Raw genomic sequence first — 18,380 nt, 5'->3', positions numbered from 1 at the left:
TGTTCATTGAATTCATTTATTTCGGGCTGACTATAGGGTAGACATAGTCCTGATAATAGGAAACTTCTAAGAGAGAAAAATATTGGTGAGAGAGCTTTGGTGTGTCAGCATAGAGCAGAACTCAAATTTTTCCACGTCTGTGTAGATCAGAAACCGCAGTAAGTGAATGCTTCCGAGTTCTTTCCTAAGCAAACTGTAGTTTTCCCCCAGGATGTCACAGGAAGTTCTGCTGGTGATTCAACAGGTTAAACTTTTCCTCCTTAGTCAGAAAAAAACGAAGCTGCTGTCCAGTGTGAAGGCCCAGTGGGTTCTGGGCCCTGGGGGTGGGGTGGGGTGGAGGGGGAGCAGGAAGCAGGCTTGTTTACTGACTGGTCAGAACATTCCAGCCGTGAGACTTGAGTGGCTGCTGAAGAACACAGTGAAAGCCTCAACCCATGGAAATTTTCAATCCAATAAAAAAAATTAAATAGGCGCGGGGTATAACTTATCAGAGAGAAATAGGTCAGTAGAGCTGCCTTCCTGTAGGTCCTCATACCAGCCCAATGAAGCTCTGTGGCTGCCTGTTTTTTAAAGTTGGGCAAGACGCCCATCAGATGGCTCCATTTTGCCTGACCTAGTTTAAATCAGTCGGTCAACATGTCTCATGGACCCAGAAGCCCCAGAACTGAGTGGTCATCTGGTCTACCCCCGGCCTCCTCAGCCAATATCTTTGAGGTATCATCTCTAAGGAGGTGCTGGAGTAGGGCTGAATTAGGTGCTAGAGGCAAGGAGAAGGGAAAATAAATTGGGGTCGTAGGCAAAGTTAAGAATATTCTTTCAGCCATGTTGGGAACTTGACAACCTAACCAGAAGAACCAAGGCAAAATACATGGGAAATGATTTAAAAGTACACATAAAGAAGGCACATAGAACACAACCAATATTTCTGCTTTCTGACCTTATCCTGGTGCTTCCTCCTATTAAGATCACCGGCCTCCCTGCACGTGGGAGGTGGGCGCAGTGGTACAGCAGGCGGAGGTGCACAGAGAGGAGCCCCCGTCCCGATCCGGCCATCATTCAGCAGAGAAGCTGGCTTTCCGTGAGGCTGCTCGCGCGCCATGCTGCAGAACCCTCTCCAGCTGGTCTCCGGCCAAGCTGCCTCATTGGTGATACTGAGCAGGTTTTATGTAAGAGTTTCAAAGCTGCTGCTGCTCCTGCAACAGCAGCAAGTATAACCTGGCCTTTCATGTCTCAGTCTAGACAGATGCAGGGTTGAATAACGGCTTCCTCCAAGCCCCGTGTCACGTTGGCCATCTGGAACGGAGCCGACCACTCATTTAGCAAATTGCTCTGTTTAAATGCAGCTGCTGTGTCTCAGTGTTTTCTGCTACCAAGACAGATCGCATGATTCCTCTGCTTTCATTTATCTAAGCTGTTCCTCTCAATCTGCCTGGGAACTTAAAAAGCCTGTTAATGCATGACAAGGCACTTGACCTGCGTGATTTCCAGCCCGGAAGGAGCATTCGTCTTGTGCTGGGCCGTCCTTTCCTCAAAAGCAAAGGCACCTTGCCTGTGCTCCCCGTCTTAATGAAAGCCTCCTTTATTAAGAATCCCATTAAGCTCCACCATGTCCAGCCATCCAACACTGTAAATATCACCCTTTAGAAATGCACCCAGAGGCCTGGCAGCAAGTAGGGAGGTGACCTCAGACCTCTGTGGACAGAAAGGTGTTGCTTAACAGCTTGGTGCCGCTCTCCTTTTGGAAAGAGGGATTACAGTCATTAGCAGATAATGTCAACAAAGCCCCTGAGATGGTTCGAATAAGAGTTGGGAGCAAAATGATTTCAGATGAGCAATGAGCACTCAGGTTTTGTTTTGTTTTCTTCTACGTTGGTTTTCTTTCTTTCCAAAGGAAAAGGAAAAAGGGGAACCACCATGGCTAAGCACTTTATTGTCAGGATGTCACTGGTCACCGTGGCCTGGCCTTGATTATCATGTGCAGTTTATGAAGCAAATAACCCTGCTGTGGCCACTGGTTTCACCAACCGCTTAACTCATTTGGGGTCACAGTATCTTTAAGTCTGGAAGTCAGAAGCCAAAAAAGTGAGTGCTTATTAAATAAATACCATGTGCTCCACCCTTAGCTAGGCCCAGTGGAAAAGAAAAAAAAAAAAAGTACAGTAAATGATCTTTGCCATTGAATCCTTTAGGAGACAAAAAGAAACAAATACAGAGTATTTAGCACAGGGCAGCTTGGAGGTATGTGGGCTTTGGAGTCAAATTTCCTGGGTTCAAATCCCAGATGCAGTTTGGGGCAAATTCACCTTCTGCACCTCAGTTTTCTCATCTGCAAAACTGGGTGGACATTTATTTATCTATTGGAGTTATTTTTAGTAGAGATTGAATCAATTTTGTACACTGTAGGAATTCAACAAACCCTACTAATGGTAGTTAAAGGATGCACAGTCTTGACTATAAATGCTAGAGGAATTCAGAGGGAATGAAGAACATTTTGGACTGGGAGAAACAAGGCAATCAATGGATTGGCGAGATCCTGAAGGAAATATAAACTCTGGGTAGAGGAAGAGATCTGATATGAGCAAGACAAAGAGACAGGGGCAGATTAGGAGGCGGGGCAGCTGGGCAGACCGGAGGGAAGAGCTCCCACTTTGGGGTGTAGAGGTGGAAATGTTGAATGAACAAGGAGCCCCACTGATGGAGAATCTTGAAATCAAGCGAAAGGGTTTTTACCTAATCTAATTGGTAACGGGGAACCATCGTGATTCCTTTAGCAGGAAAGTGGCAGAAGGAGAGCTGTGGGTTAGAAAGACTTACCTGGTGCCAGGGAATAGGGTGGTTAACTGGAGAAACCGGGGCTGGGAGGCAGGGTCCAAGCCCTGCACTGTTCCAGGCCCGATGGATGAGGGGTTAAGTGGAGGTGGCCCCAGGATGGATGGGGTAGAATAAGGCTGGTACTCCCTTCCCCACAAGACTGCCTGATGCCTAGGTAAACACCGGGAGGGAGGGAGGGAGGGAGGGGGCGAGGGGGAAGGAAAGTGCAAGAAAACCATTTTTATGGAGCGCCCTTTACGAGCCGGGCTTCCTCAGCCCTTCTCATTTCATCCAGACCCAACCGTAGGTCCTCAAGATGCCAAGAGACTAGCAGGCCCCAGGGGCTACGGAGCCTCTCAGAAGGGGAGCTGTGTTCCAGCCCGATGGGCTAATCGGTGTGGCTTATACATGTGGAGAATGTGACGTCCTACACATGCAGGGTCGTGTGGGAAACTGCAATCCCAGCTCGGGATTCAGGGTGGAGCTGCAGTCGTGGGTGCCACTAGCTTGGGGAAGACAGCTCAGCTATGATACTACAGGAGCATGAGAGAAAGAGAGAGTGTGTGTTTTGGAAGAAAAGAGCAGAGGGCTAAGACCCCAACCTTAGAGGCACAAGGAAGGAGCTGAGAGGGGCAAGGAACCAGAAGAAGCCATGGGAGGAGAGGTGTCCTGGAGGAAAGAGCTCATTAGTAGCTGAACACCCAGGGAACTCGGGGAAGATGAGAGACTGAGACAATTGCATTTGATGTATTAGAAATGGAGCCTGTAGCGAGAAAAATGTCAGTGGAGGAACAGGGAGACAAGCCAGATTGCGGGGCTCTGAGGAGGGAATGTGGGGGAAGAAAATGACACATTGACTAGGAGAGATGTGGAAAGAGGGCAAGAGTACACCACGATTTCTTGAAATAAAATGAGTTTCTAAATGGTACTGTAATCGCAGGAAAAAGTGACAGAACCCAGTGACACTAATGTAATTCTCATTAATAGACTATGCACTGGAAAAATATTACAAAAGACACATGACGCAGAATTTTGGGTGTATGTCATACTAAGGTTAAAAAAAACCAAAAAAAACAACACACTGAGATGCCTTTTGTATCCAGCAAGAAAATGACATGACCTACTGTGAACTCCACAGACTGTGAACTCAGCTAAGACCATAGCTCGATCCAGCACTGATCCACCTGAGCTCAGAGACCGCGTGAAATGTAGCAAGCCCAGAGCTTGTACCACTTAAGACTTCTGTTACCTTGGGCATGCCATTCAAGCTCTTTCTGCCTCAGTCTTCTCATCTGTAAAATGGAAATAATAAAATCGCCTACCCCAGAGGATTCTTGTGAAGATTGAATGAGATAAGGCACGCAAAGCAGCTCATTTGAGCAGTGCCTGGCACTTATTCAAGGAGATATTTCATCATGGGACACCATCCACAAACTAGCAGTGTTGATTTCATATGAGAGACAGCAAGCTCTGCTATTCTACACGCCCTGCTGTTATGCAAGTGTTTTTCTCTGTGTCAAATGCTGTTCCAAGTGCAGGCCACTGGGAGAAGCGTCCCGGAGTGATCAAGGTCCTCCAAGTGCATGGTCACATGCAATACGGAGCTCCCTGTGACCCCGGTCTGAGCATTTGGACAGGGCGGCCTGTCCAAGCTCATGTTCCACTGAAGGTTATGGCAGCTCCACTTGCTGGATATGAAGGCCCAGCTGTTTGGCGAGAAACAGAGACACCTGAAAACTATCTACTCCCTTTTAAATGGAAAATGATTGCTTGTTGTTTCTGCCGAGGGAACACAAGCATTTAGTGTGCAGGAAATACATGGAATGTGTTGGCTTTTTACTTCTGAAGGGAATTTATTTTTCTTTTCTTTTTTAAACTGTGTTGCAGGGATGTGTGAACATTCTGTTTTTGGCTTCTGTCGGTGAACTACTAAGGTAAATATTGAAGTTTAAGTCTAATTTCTAAATGAAGGAGAATAGCACTTTTTTTTTTTTAAAGCAAGGACATAATCTCTTTATGTAACTGTTGCCATGGGGTAAAAGAATAAACCCAGAAAATGCTCTTACAATAGCTTAGGGGTTGGCTTTGCTTTTTCTTCTTCTTTCTAATTTTCCCATTCCCACCCCCTGCTGTACTCATTTGCCTGCTCTGCTCTGATGTTCCCCTCTCCTGGATACCACTACGGACCTCCAAAGTTGGTACATTTATTCATTCATTCAAGAAATGTTTTCTGAGGATGGATCAGATCATTCTGCTGTGTTCAGAGGATAGAGCAGTGAAACCAATACTAGTCACAGAAAGTCAGGATGGACATTGCAACTAAACATAAAATCTTCAGAGTATCGGATAAAACATCATCCACCTGTGTCAGTCAGGGTGGACACGCTGCTGTAACAAACAAGCCCCTACATTCAGTGGCTTCTCACATTAGAAATGTATTTCCGGCTCACGTAACAGCTCACTGCCTGTACTTGGTGGGTGGCTTCCATGTGGTGATGCAGGGACCCAGGCTCCCCTTGGGCCTTGGATCCTCTGCATCCAGGCAGCATTTGAGGAAGAGATTGGGTGCTGTGGGGGATGGTTTGGGCTATGCCTGGAAGTGCTGTGGATCGCTTCTGCCCAGATTCCCAAAATCAGGCACATGCCACCCCAACTGCCATGGAGGTCAGGAAGGGTGAACAAGCACAGAGGGAGACGGGTTTGGTGAGTCGTCAGCCCGTCATTGCCAAGTAGCCTGAGAAGGAGGTACCAAGAAAACAACACACCGTATGTCTCCTGGAACATTTCTGCTGCTGGCAGCGAATCCCCTGTCACCAGGGATTTCTCTCTTCCCATCACCTCTCCCTTTGCCTCTCTTTCTGCCCCTCTTTGCCACTGGCGGGCCCGCTGAGTCCATCTCCTCGCAGCCTCTGGTAGAGGTCATATTTGCCTGGCTACAAACGTCACATTGGGAATGTGTCCTTCCCTCCATCCCAGCTTTTCAAATCCGTCTCCCACCTTCAGCGCTCAGATCAAACCCCGCCTCTTCCACGAGGCCTCCCCGATTGCCACACAAAGCCCTCCCTCAGCAACATCACCATCTGTCCCTGACCTGGGCCTTTCTTCTTCACCTCCTCATTGGGAGATTTTATAGATACGCCTCATCTTTCCAACAGACTTAACGCCACTAGAGAGGATAGCACCTGCCACCCAGCAGGAGCTCAAGACACGGTTGCGAGAGAGGAGAGTGAGGTGATGGGACACAGCAGTCCAAGCTCCGTCCTCCGAGGCTTGGCTGTAGTGAGATCCTACGGCTGCCCCGGTGTCCTCATCCATAACCCAGAGACAGTAATGTCTGCACCACCTTTCCTCCCAGAGGGGCTTTGAGGTTCGGATGAGGTCGTTCAGGTGTATCCAGGAGGAGGGCAAGGAAGGTTAGTCCCCAAGTGATCTGACCGAGAGGCAAACGCGAAGTGTCCTGGGGGGATGGGGGGCTCAGGTGGGTCCCAGCACCTGCCAGGGAGCAACAAACCCCCATGTGTGAGACAAGGAGGTGAAGGGGTGGCCGTCTGTGGGGCTTCTTGGAAGTAGGTGTGCTCTGAAGTCAGTGGGAAGGGCTAAGTCTGGAAGGAACACCCCTGGCTTCTGGCACTGAAGTTAGCAACGGAACAGCTTTTGCAAACAAAAGAAAGAGGTGGTAAAATCACCCTGTGGCTGCGTTCAGACTCGGCTTAAACCCGCACCGGACGCCCTAAAGACGAGCACAGGTGCGCCCAGGACCCAGACTTAAGTAAACCCGGTCACTCTCCCCTGCCAGTTTTGCCTCTGCCCCAGCCCCTGGCTCCCCTCTGGGATGTCACTCAACCTAAAGGGCGGCTCCAGGCTCGGGCACGGAAGGGCCTGCTGAGTCCCATGCTGACCCAGCATCTGTGAGATGTGGGGCGGAGGGAACTGCGGAGGAGAGAAGCCTTCCCCCGCTTGAAAACGTGGGAGCAAACACAAGCGGCAGCCCAGACTTCCAGAAAAGGCTTAAAGTTAATGCGGAGCCCAACGCCACAGCTTAAATGTAAATCCCACCCTGCCCCCAATGGCCTCATGATGAGGCGACACGGATTCCTCTGAATGGATGTAACACTGGTTGATTTTAAACTTCTGGGGTAATGAGAAAACCACAGTCTCTACAGAACATTTCATTTCTGCTTAAGCAGAAGCCAAGTGGATTGAAATCCAAGCATCTTTGCTCTTTTGCTCATTTTTGGAAACTGCCAGAAAGAGAGGTGCCGGACATGCCTCCTCTTGACTCCCCCCCCCCCCGCCCCAGTTAGTCCTAGAGATGACAAGTGTGCGCTGTGGTCAGTGGAGAATCCCAGGTGTGTGGCTGAGACCCCTGGATGGGGTGAGACCTCACGGCCATGTCCACACAGGCAGCAGTCAGCAAGACCTGGCCGGCTCCCTCTTAAGGGAGGTCACACACCCCGCTCCCTCTCAGGGGATGTCACACCCCACGTCCCTCTCTGGGGGAGGTCACACACCAGGGCCTCTAAACCTGAGGTCCTTCTCAGAGGGAAGGTCACACCCCGGTTCCTTTTAGGGGGAAGGTCCCACCCCAGGTCTCCCTCAGGGGAGGTCACACCCCAGGTTCCGCTCGGGGAGGGCATATCCCGAGTTCATCTCAGGGGGAGGTCACAACTCAGGTCCCTCTCAGGAGTGAGGTCGCACCCCAGTTCCCTCGCAGGAATGATGTCACAGCCCAGGTCCCTCTCAGGGGAAGGTCGCACACCACACCCTCAATCACTCAGGGAAGACGTCACTCCGGGTCACTGTGCTGTCACTCTTTGTGACTGTGGGCCCTCAGTAGATAGCTGTCTTCGGCCTGTCACAGCGACACAGAAGCACGGAGGTGAGGGCCGTCCTGGTGAAGCATTCAGAGGCCATCTCACTTTCAGGTGTGGTGAATCCTGACACACGAGCTGCAGCGCAGGCACACGGAGATCCGCGGAGGCTCCCAGACACCAGCAAGCCCTCCACCGACACTCGGCACAGACGCCCCAGAGACACCCCCCAAGATTCCCACGGGTAAATGTGCAGACACTCGTGAATGCGCCACGGTCCTCCACACCTGCAGAGACATCTTCACGTTCACCCCGTAGACGCCCTACAGGTACTGTCTGTCACGCTCACGCACGCCACGCCTTCCCCACTGTCGCCACACAGGCGCTTTACAGACACCCACACATCCTCCACAGACACCTCAAAGTATATCCCAAGCCCCCTGCGACAGCGCTCCACAGGTCTCCCCCAGATTCCCACACTGGTCTCCCAATTGCATCCCACCGTTTCCCAACGCAGACACTCACAGACGCCCTAGAAAGCGTTCCCCTCGCTGTGCACCGCGCAGGCCCAGCACTGTCACCTCCAGCACAACCACACGCCAGGGGCACACACAGTGCCCCCCGACCCCGCGCACGTGGGCAGCCACACACCCAGGCCCTGTGCACGCACACAGAGCCGTGTCCACACCCAGACACAACTCACGCCCAAGCGTGTCCGCCCCCTCCCTGCGCTACGGCACCATCCCCTCAGACAGGCTCTCAGCCAGACCTCACAGACCTCGCAGAAACACCCCGTCAGACACGTGAACGTGGAAGCTCACAGGCCCAACAAACGCAGACGAAGACACAGACGCCTCAGCTTCATTTCTTCGATTTGTCATTTCAAGCAGTCTTCCGGCTGTCATCTTGAAAATCACTAACAGTCCTTTAAAAGCTGTTTAAAGACAACTGAGAATATGGTGCAACGCTCTCTGGTCCTGGGGAAGGGGACAGAAATCCGCTGAAATGAGATCAAATGGTGCCCATGAGAGAGTGTCAGCGAGGGGACACCTCCCACCACGCCCTCCAAGAGTGGCCTGCAGAGCCCGTAGACCCAGGGGTGGCTTCTGGGACACGCTGGCCCCTTTGTCCCCCAGCGGCCTTGTCAGGAAACAGTCTGTTCTGACCCCTTTCTCGCAGGAGGCTTCATCCTGCCCTCAGAGACAGCTTTTCCTCCCATACAGCCCTGCAGCTGGTCTCCACACAATACAAAAGTAGAAGAAAAAAGAGGTGATGCTCTAAAAAAATCCTCAAATTCTCTTAGAAAATAGGTGCTTCCAAAGAGGGGTAAATTGTGCCTGTTAGAAGCAGGAGGGGAGAGACAAGGAGATCAAAAAGAAAACCAAGAGGATGGATAAAGGGACTAGAATGCAAGAAATAGCCCAGACCAGCTGGTGGCCATCTGGGAGCTGCAGGGAAAAGGAAGAACAAAGTTGCTGAGTTTCTAGCAAGTGGGTACAGTTTATCATGAGAGGAGATTACTTTGAGGAAGTGGAAAGAAGCCAGGGCCGTTAAAAAAAAAAAAAATCGAGTGGTTTCCCTAAGGATTGGACTGCAGTGAGTTTGCTCCGGTCTGAAGTAAACTAGTTAAGGACATTATCATTTGGGGAAAAGTTAGGAGGTTAGGAGGCATCCGAGATGTAGTGATATAGAGACTACATCTCTGGATGTCAATGTAAAAGTGGACAGTGGAGGGCTCCCCTGGTGGCGCAGCGGTTGAGAGTCCGCCTGCCGATGCAGGGGACACGGGTTCGTGCTCCGGTCTGGGAAGATCCCACATGCCGCGGAGCGGCTGGGCCCATGAGCCATGGCCGCTGAGCCTGCGTGTCCGGAGCCTGTGCTCCACAACGGGAGAGGCCACAGCAGTGAGAGGCCCGTGTACCGCAAAAAAAAAAAAAAAAAAAGAGAGAGAGTGGAGAAAAGGGAAAGATATCTGGATATACCTCATACAGATGTTTTTTAAACCTCAAGTAAGACCATAAGGAAGGCCAATGACTATAGGATAAGCAGTAAATTATTGTAACCAACTGTTTTGATTTTGGTAAAAATTTGAGGTACATTGAATGTGTTTGCACAGGGGCTGTCCATAGATGGGAAATAAATAAATTATAAAATCAATACGTACTGTGCAATATAGAAAGACTCGCCCCACAGAGAACTGAAGGACAGTGTGTCTGAAACTAAGCTCTTTGTGTCTTTGGCATCCACCAAAAATTAGCACGTCCTCTCTCTTCCTCCGGAGTGGAAGGCACTCCACTAAGTGGCGATGGCACCACTTAGCTCCCACATCCAAATAATTGGTCACCATGTCCTGACAACTCTGTCCCTTTAATAACTCTAACCTGGACTCTCCTTTCTCTCCCCATGGCCACTGCCCCATTCAACCCGTCATCATCATCACAGCAAACTCCTAACCGGCCTCCCTGGCCCTAATATCGAATCCCTGCACAGCTACCTCCACATTTTCATAGGGTGGTCTTGTTAAAAAAAAAAAAAAAAAAAAAGGCAGATCTAATTTCTCTTCATTCACTATTTGCTCTAGGTGCTGGGATACATTGGTGAACAAAGCAATGATATCTGCCCGTACAGAGTTAGAGTTTAATGGGAGGAGAAGGACAATAAACATAATGTTTTGTATGATATCTTGGAAGGTGATAAGTGCTGTGGAAAAGAGGAAAAAAACAAGCAGGGTACAGGGTATCAAGAGTGCCGAGTGTGTGTGTGTGTGTGTGTGTGTGTGTGTGTGTGTGTGTGTGTCTTTAAGTGGTGTGGCCAGGATAGGCCACAGTGAGAGGCTGGCATTTGCTCAGAGTAGGGGATGGAATGAACTCCATGAATATCTGGGGGAAGCACATGCCCTGTAGACACACTAGCCAGAGACATGCCCTAATGTGGAATGTACCTGGAGGGCTCTAGGAAGAGCAAGGGCCATGTGGCTGGAGCAGAATAGATACAGGGTGAGAATGGAAGGGGGGTGAGGTCAGAGAGCTAAGGGAGGTTGGTCACATGGGCCTTGTAGCAGGTGGACCCACTGCAGGGTTTTAAGCAGTGGGTGACCTGCTCTGACTTCCATATTGAACAGTCACTCCGGTGATGATGGTGACCAGGGGTAGCAGAAGAGATTGTGAGAGACCGTGATGTGTCTGTCCGGCTCAGAATCCTGCAGTGACTCCCCTTTGCTTTCAGATAAAATCTAAACTCTTGTGTGTGACCCACGAAACACTTCAGGATGAGGACCCTGATTCTTTTTCCAGATTTATCTCTTCCTGGCACTTTCACACCCCCAAGCCCTGCCATGTTCTGAAGCAGATGGGCTTCTAACAGGCATCCTCATCTCTCATGGCGCCATGCATTTGGGTAGGTGGTTTTCCCTGCCTGAACACAGTGCCCTTCTGGGCCTTCACTAAGCATTTCTCCTCAGGGAAGCCTTTCTCTCTTCTTGGAGCCACGCATCCCCAAAGCAGTCCGTGCGTAGTTCAAATATTGGGGTTACAGCCCTGAGTCAGAATGTCCTGTACTCAATCTGTCTCTGTCACCAGACTGGGAAATCCTAGAGGACTGAAATAGAGCTCTTATTTCTGAGTCCCTGGTAGACATGGATGAAGGATGGATGGATGGATGGATGGATGCTGGCTCTTTCATCAGATCTTGAATTCTAGGGATTTCGTTTTTCGTTTAAAATTAGTTAAGCGTTAGAAATGCTTAAAAACTGTCTATAAGACATTAACTTCTCTATCATGGAGGAGATGGCTGAAGGAGTGCTCTCAGGTAACTACTTGTGAGCACGTGTATATATCAACCGCACCTGATGGCTGTGTGGCTGGAAAGTTGAATATAAGAAAAATTTGTATAAATGGCACTAATTTGCCCATTGACCAAATATAATTCCATACATGCTTTATTTTCTTGCCATGCTGTTCAATTAGCAGTAGCTCATGCTGTAACTTTAAGTTCCTTAATACTCATCTTTCCCTGCCAGCCGCTGTCAGATATGTCACTTGGCTACAGATCATTGATTTCTGTTCGGCAGAATACTGAGGAGAACCCTTTCAGGACATGAGAGTCTTTCCACAATACATAAGCATCTCTCAGTGCCTCTTGTTTTCTAGCGTTGTCACCGTCCAGTTTGGGTTGGCTTTAGGGTCTCCTTTTTTTATCTTGAGAAACACTGGAACATGCAGACCGTATGTGTTTGACCAGAAATGGATTTCGTCCCCACCTCCTGTTGTTTTAGGGAGGCCTAGGAGGCAGTTCCCTGACAATGACTAAAGACTGACTTCTTATCACCTATAACCTTTCGATGACAGAACCAGAAGATGCAAGCTTTCCCCCAGGTGTCACTTCTTCACCAAGGCCATTCCTCCACAAAGTACAGAGGAAGCTGTACGGAAAATGAAACAAAAACAAAAGCACATTTTCTCAGAGATATCTGGATATGAACGTTACTCCAAGCCTGGAATAAGCATAATGTAATCAGAGTTTTAAATGAGTGAGAAAGTCCCAGGTAGGCATCTTATCTAACTTGTGACCACCCCAGTAGAAGCAGAAGCCTCTCTGCCACATCCCTGAGAAGCAGACATTCCAAATTGGCTCAGGCCTCCCAGGAAAAGGGAGCCCCTATCTCACAAAGGCAGCCCTTAAAGATGTGGATTATTTCCAAATATCAGAACACAGTCCCTTAGGTGATTCCAAAGAGGCGTTCCACACTTCCAGGAAACAGAGCAGGCTGAATTCTTGCATCTACTTTTATTCCCTCCTAAATAACACTCGTCTGAACAACAGGAAAGGGATTTTTTTTCCCTTGAAGGTACAGCCCCACGAGGATGGGGTGAATGAGAGGAAACAGCAGCAATAAAATTTAGAGACTTAGGAAACCCAAAAAAACTAAATCCTTGGATCAGCTGTGGGAAAAGCTGAGTCAACATATTTCATAAAACAGAACCCACGTCCTCACCCGCCCAGGCCCAAAAACTGACAGCACTGCCTCCTAGATTGCTGACAGCCGTACTTTCCCCTTCTAGGCAGGAAACAACGACACAATACCTTTATTCTCTTTGGAGAGAAGAGATGAAATCCATTAAATACGAAGATGCCACTACAGAGGAAAATCCAGAAAAAAAAAGAATTCTTGGATATTAAAATCGTGATTTTAAAAATTTAACTTAATAGAATGGTTGGAAGATAATATTCTCCCAGAAAGTAGAATAAAAGGACCAAAAAATGTGAAATAAAAAAGATAAGAAAACCATAGGACCAATCTGGGAAGTACAGTATCCAAATACTAAACGTACAAAAAGAGAAAAGAGAGGGCAGAAAATAATCCAATAAATAGTTTGAGAATAGTTTCCAAAACATTGAGAGCAAAGAGAAGATTCTAGAAATGTCCAGAGGAGGAAAAGATCAGTTCACCATGCATAGGATCAGGACTCAGTAATGGATTTGGACTCCACCACAGCAGCACTGGGAGCTAGAAAGCAATGGAGCAATCCCTTCAAAAATGTAAAGGAAAATTGTCTCCAGTGTTGAATTTTATACCCAGATAAACTATTATTGAAATTTTGGGGTAGAATAAAGTCATGTTCAAAGATGCAAAGTTTCAAAAATGTACTTCCCGTATATGTATCCTTCTCAGGAAACCACTGAAGGATTTTCTCTATAAAATGAGGGGGGAAACTGAAAAAAAGAAGAACCAGGATACAAGAAAACAGGAGATGCAAATGGCAGAAGGAGAAGCAGAGCAGCGAATGGCAGCCTCAGGATGATGGTGAAGGAAGGACCTGAAGGGCAGCAGAATATATCACCCCAAAATATGCCTTTTTGCCGTAAGGATTATATCAGGCTGATTATTTTTAAGAAACAGCAGACACAGGAGAAGCTCTGAAAGCCAAGTAGAAGTTACCCTTTTGTAAGAGCATTTTACATTTATAAGGGAAATCTTCATTTGTAGGGGTATCTCCTTCTCTATACTGGCAAGGGGAGGATGACTCTAAAACCCTAGAAATACTCACCAGGAGGAAGCAATGATTTAAACCTACGTAATGACCTTACCCTTGTTTACTGTTCTTTGCCTGATAATCTCCCATAACTGGCTCCTCCACCCACATCTTCTTTTGTCTTTAGCTGAGGACGGTATTTAAGGTGATGACTTGGGCCATTTGGGGTAAAATTTACTCAGTTTTTCTGGGTATCTCCCATGTATACGGGAGGTATACATGTTATTAAATTTGTCTGGTTTTCTTCTGTTAATCTGCCTTTTATTGTGGTAGGGAGGGTGGGGTCTCAGCTAAGAGCCTAGATGGATCTAGGGAAAATTATTTTTCCTCTCCCGCAGACCCAAGATGGCAACTGTGGACCAGGCATAGGGCGGCCAGGGCCCTTCAGAAGGCAAAACCATTGGAGTGAATATCTGGTGGAGCCGACTATCTTGAGAGGAGATTGACAATGGTTGGTAAATATGAACGCTAAGTACTCAGAAGTCTAAGCAAATGAAAGTCCAGAGTCCAAAGATCATACCCCCAACTGAAAAGCCAAGAAGCAGCAGTGCAAACGTGCTATTTAGAGACATGGAATAGATACCAAATACTCATCTAAAAGAAGGAAACGTGGAGGCCTTTGGGGATAGAAAGGAAGAAAGGGGTCCAGCTTCTTGCAGAACTGTTTGACTCTTCAAGCAACTGCATGTAACTTAGATTAAAATAAAAATAAATTTTAAAAAAAGGAAAAGAAAAACAAGCAAAACTTCCCCAAAAATTCCAGATTTTCAACTATTTGAAGATGACTATTAAGTTTTCCCTTCTCCCAGGTAAACTGTTCTAGTTTTCTTAACTGTCCTTCATCCGACCTCATTTCAAGATATCTTGTCATCCTGGCATCTCTTCTGGACAATGTCCCAAGTGCTCAGAACTGAGTACCACAAGGTATCACACAGCCCACCAATGCTTGACTCACTGGCATATTACAATACCTCCCACTTTAAAGCCATGTATTCCTCATCCTTTCCTTATAAATTAATATTCTGAACCTAAATCCAGGGCTTTCATTCTTACTAAACTTCATTTCATTGATGTTTTTTCATCCTTATCGTATTTGGTTGAAATAATTTTAAATTCTGATAATACCATCCAGTAGATTAGCTCTGTCTCTCTCTCAGCTTCGGGTCGGCAATAAATTTAACAGTATTTCTGTGTATTTATCCAAGTCTTAGAGGAGATCATTGAACTAGTCAGAGTGAGAACAGAGTCCTGAGTTCCTATCCCAGAATCCCCTGGGTGGGATTCACCTGGCATCACGCACTTTGCTTTGAGTAGAGGTATTCATTCATTTGCTCGAAGATGTAATACAAGGACACTTTTGGGAGAGGAATGGAAAAGAAAAGGTACTGGTAATAATTCTAGGAATTATTCCTTCTAAAGAGTCACAGCAAGACAAATTCACAGTACCCTTCAGTTGCACCTGGGTGAAAGAGAATGAATTTTTCGGAGTTTTGCCCTATAATGGAAAGCCACATACACACACAAAATTGAGTGAAACAATTTCTCTGTGCATTTGCTAGAAGATAGAGTCCCATGTAGCATAAGCCTTCCATAGCCATGGAGCCAGGAGGCCGTGCCCTTGTGAGGTATGGAAAGGTACCACACTTCACCACCTCTCAGGGGTCCCTGGATGGGGGCAGCAGATTTGAGGTTCCAGTTGCAGTGACAGCCTCCTCCAGTCTCTGCTTCTTTGGTGATTCATGCTGGTGCTTGGACAAGTGTTAGATTACTTTTTGACAAGCTGAAAGATGAAGTTCAAGGTGAACAACTGCTTGATGACCCAAATGTACTCAAATTCGACAAGCCAGCACTATACAGAACTGTTACCTGGATCTAATCAAACCCATTTCAGAGTAGATGAAAAACTGATAGAGGAAAGACTATTTAAATCTCCCCTGTAGACGCCTTCAAAAAAGAACAGCTTTTGTCATAAGTATCCCAGGAAATCTCTCTGTTTTATGCCTGGTGGAGATTATAAAAACATAATATGATTCTTGTCTGAATTAAGAAAATATTGGTGGATAATACAGAAACTATTATCAGAATGAACTATAAATTACAATCAGGTCCTTATTTTAAAGACTTTGTCTCCATCAATTAATTCATGCACAAGAGACTGAATCCATATTTCCAAGCAGTAATTCCAAGGAGTTTAAAGGTTTTTTCCTAAAGTTTTATCTCTTGAGGTATGAATGCATGTTTCAAGTCAGTTACTTTGATTACTGATTACCATCACCATCTCCTTAATCTAAGTCTGTAAACTTGTCCAGTTTTTCTCTTCTGCCCCATTTTCGGTCATGAAAATTCCTTCCCAGAGATTAAGTGTATCCCGAGAAAGGTAACATAGACGATGTATGGTATTATGGAGAGGTTAATGGGAGTGGGTCAGAAAAGTTTTTCTTTGAGGGAAGTTTAAACAAGAGAAGATTATTTGACAGAAAAAGTGAGTTGAAGGATTCTCCAAGTACCACAAAGAAATATGCAGGCTGAGGAGAAGTACTTGTTATTTGCTTTGTTGTTGGAGAACAGACACTTCATAAAGTAACAATAGCAGACCTTTTAAGCTGCTTCTCGAAAACTGCTTTTTAAAGAGAGAAGTTCCAATAACCAGTGAGATCAGATTCACTGGGGTTTTGTTATGGAAGCCCAGTGAGTCTAAACCATAACATAAATCTTAAAAAGACAAGACCGCAGGCAAAATGGAGATTGTCTGGTAGTCAGGATTGGTTTCTGAAGTGCCTGTAATCTGAAAATGGACACAAAATGGGTAACAGGTCTTGGGAGTTCTGAAGTTTGGGGATTGAAATCTACTCAGTCTATAACTGTCTGACTCTTTGGCTTAGGTGGGTAGAGGATAAGGAAGCTTGTATGGAAAGTTCGAGAAAACTAAGTAGTCAAGAGCTTCTTCAGGCAAAGATGGATGAAAAGGTGTGTCCAAGACATGGGGTACCCCGACAGAAGTTCCTTTGGAGAGAAAGTGAGTCCTCACATAGACTCTCCCTCACCCCTCTACAATGCGTGACAGTCCAGTGAGGGTTATAACCAAACCGAGAGGAGTGCTCAGTGATTGCCAGTTTAGAGGGTCTCTTATTGTTCTGATAGAGCCACTCTTTGCAAAAGATTCTCAAGAAATAACTTTTGAGTGTTTTGAAATTTACAAACTTAATACTTGAAAAGTAGTCAGAAGTAATGAAAAGATATACTGCCATGCTAGCAATTAAAACGTGCAGGGAGAATTTTATTATGACATAACTAATAATTTAAAAACATTACCAGGGGAAAAACAAACGGTATTGGGACTGCTTTGGGAAAGCCAATGCACTTCTATAATTGCTGGCAGTATGTACAGAAACATCTTGCCTACAGGTTCAGTGATACGTAGATCACCATTCCAGGTTCATCTGCTCTAATATTTTCAAAGTCATCTCAGTGAATGCCTCCCAGCTTTAAATAGTTCCATAATTCTGTGACTTGTTAAGCTGTGAGAATATCAATTGTTGACTATTGTGTACAGTTATCCATTAAGAATGCTTCAAAGGGTGCTTCCCCGGTGGCGCAGTGGTTAAGAATCCATCTGTCAATGCAGAGGACACGGGTTTGAGCCCTGGTCCAGGAAGATCCCACATGCCGCAGAGCAACTAAGCCTATGTGCCACAACTACTGAGCCTGCGCTCTAGAGCCCATGAGGAGCAACCACTGAAGCCCACGTGACTAGAGCCCATGTTCCACAGCAAGAGAAGCCACTGCAATAAGAAGTTCTCCCACCACAACGAAGAGTAGCCCCCGCTTGCCGCAACTAAAGAAAGCCCGTGAGCAACAACGAAAACCCAATGCAGCCAAAAATAAATAAATTAAACAATACAAAAAAGTGAGAAAACTAATATGCCTATCTCATAAGGTTATGTAAAGGAGTAAATGAGTTAATATGTATAAAGTGCTTGGACAGTGCTTGACACATAAGAAGTTGATAAATGTTTGCTATTACAATAACATAAAAAATGACTAACAGGATAAAGGAGTTTATCTTTCTTTCATTAACAAAAATATCAAGCTATAGGTGATTGCTGCATTGGTTTAGCTTATCAATGGTGTCATCAAGAGCCTTCAATCTCCATCATGTCACTTAACCATCTTTAGCAGGCTGGCTTTTTGTCTTTCAGCCCATGGCCTCATGGTCTCATAATGGCTGCTGTAGCTCCAAATATCTCACATCTCAACTGTGTTTAAAATCAGAAAGAACAACGCCATCCAGAGAAGAGGGAAAAGTGAGAAAGAAAAATGAGAGAGATAGAGAAAAAGAGACTATCTCACACTATTTTCACATTTTATGAAGGAGCAAAACATTTTCCCAGAGCTCCTCTGCTGATTTCACCTGATCTCATTGGCTAGAACTGAGTAACATGACACCCCTGAAATCAAGGGCTCTCTGCCTTGGTTTTGTTGGCAGGAAAGAAGAGAGAGAGTGTCTTAGACAACCACAGGACCTCCACAGTTAATCATTCCTCTGTTATACCAGCTGCTTTGTTCCTGCTGGGCTGTGGGAAGGACAGTCTGTCCCCCAGAGCTTTTGTGTGAATGAATCGATAATTACAGAACTTTTATAACATGGAGATCACTGATGCCACCTCTAAGTTCTTCCCATCTGTCTTCATGCCTGATGCCTATGAGCGATATCTACTTCTTTATG

At 46.4% G+C, this 18,380-nt stretch overlaps 1 protein-coding gene across 1 annotated transcript in view; it reads left to right on the top strand.

Moving 5' to 3' along the window:
- The window catches only part of LOC115803175 (uncharacterized), a 123,133-nt gene that overhangs the window by 39,596 nt on the left and 65,157 nt on the right, over nt 1-18,380 (top strand). Inside the window, 1 exon segment of the mRNA XM_089899294.1 lies at nt 7,649-7,866. Coding sequence (XP_089755420.1) covers nt 7,649-7,866 — 218 coding nt within the window.

The sequence above is a fragment of the Delphinapterus leucas genome, chromosome 18 (assembly GCF_059928025.1).
Source record: "Delphinapterus leucas isolate spDelLeu-1000000601 "Yukka" chromosome 18, BTC_Dleu_Yukka2, whole genome shotgun sequence".
Classification (NCBI taxonomy): domain Eukaryota; kingdom Metazoa; phylum Chordata; class Mammalia; order Artiodactyla; family Monodontidae; genus Delphinapterus; species Delphinapterus leucas.
The sequence above is the reverse complement of the archived record's forward strand: the minus strand, read 5'-3'. Positions and strand labels throughout refer to the sequence as shown.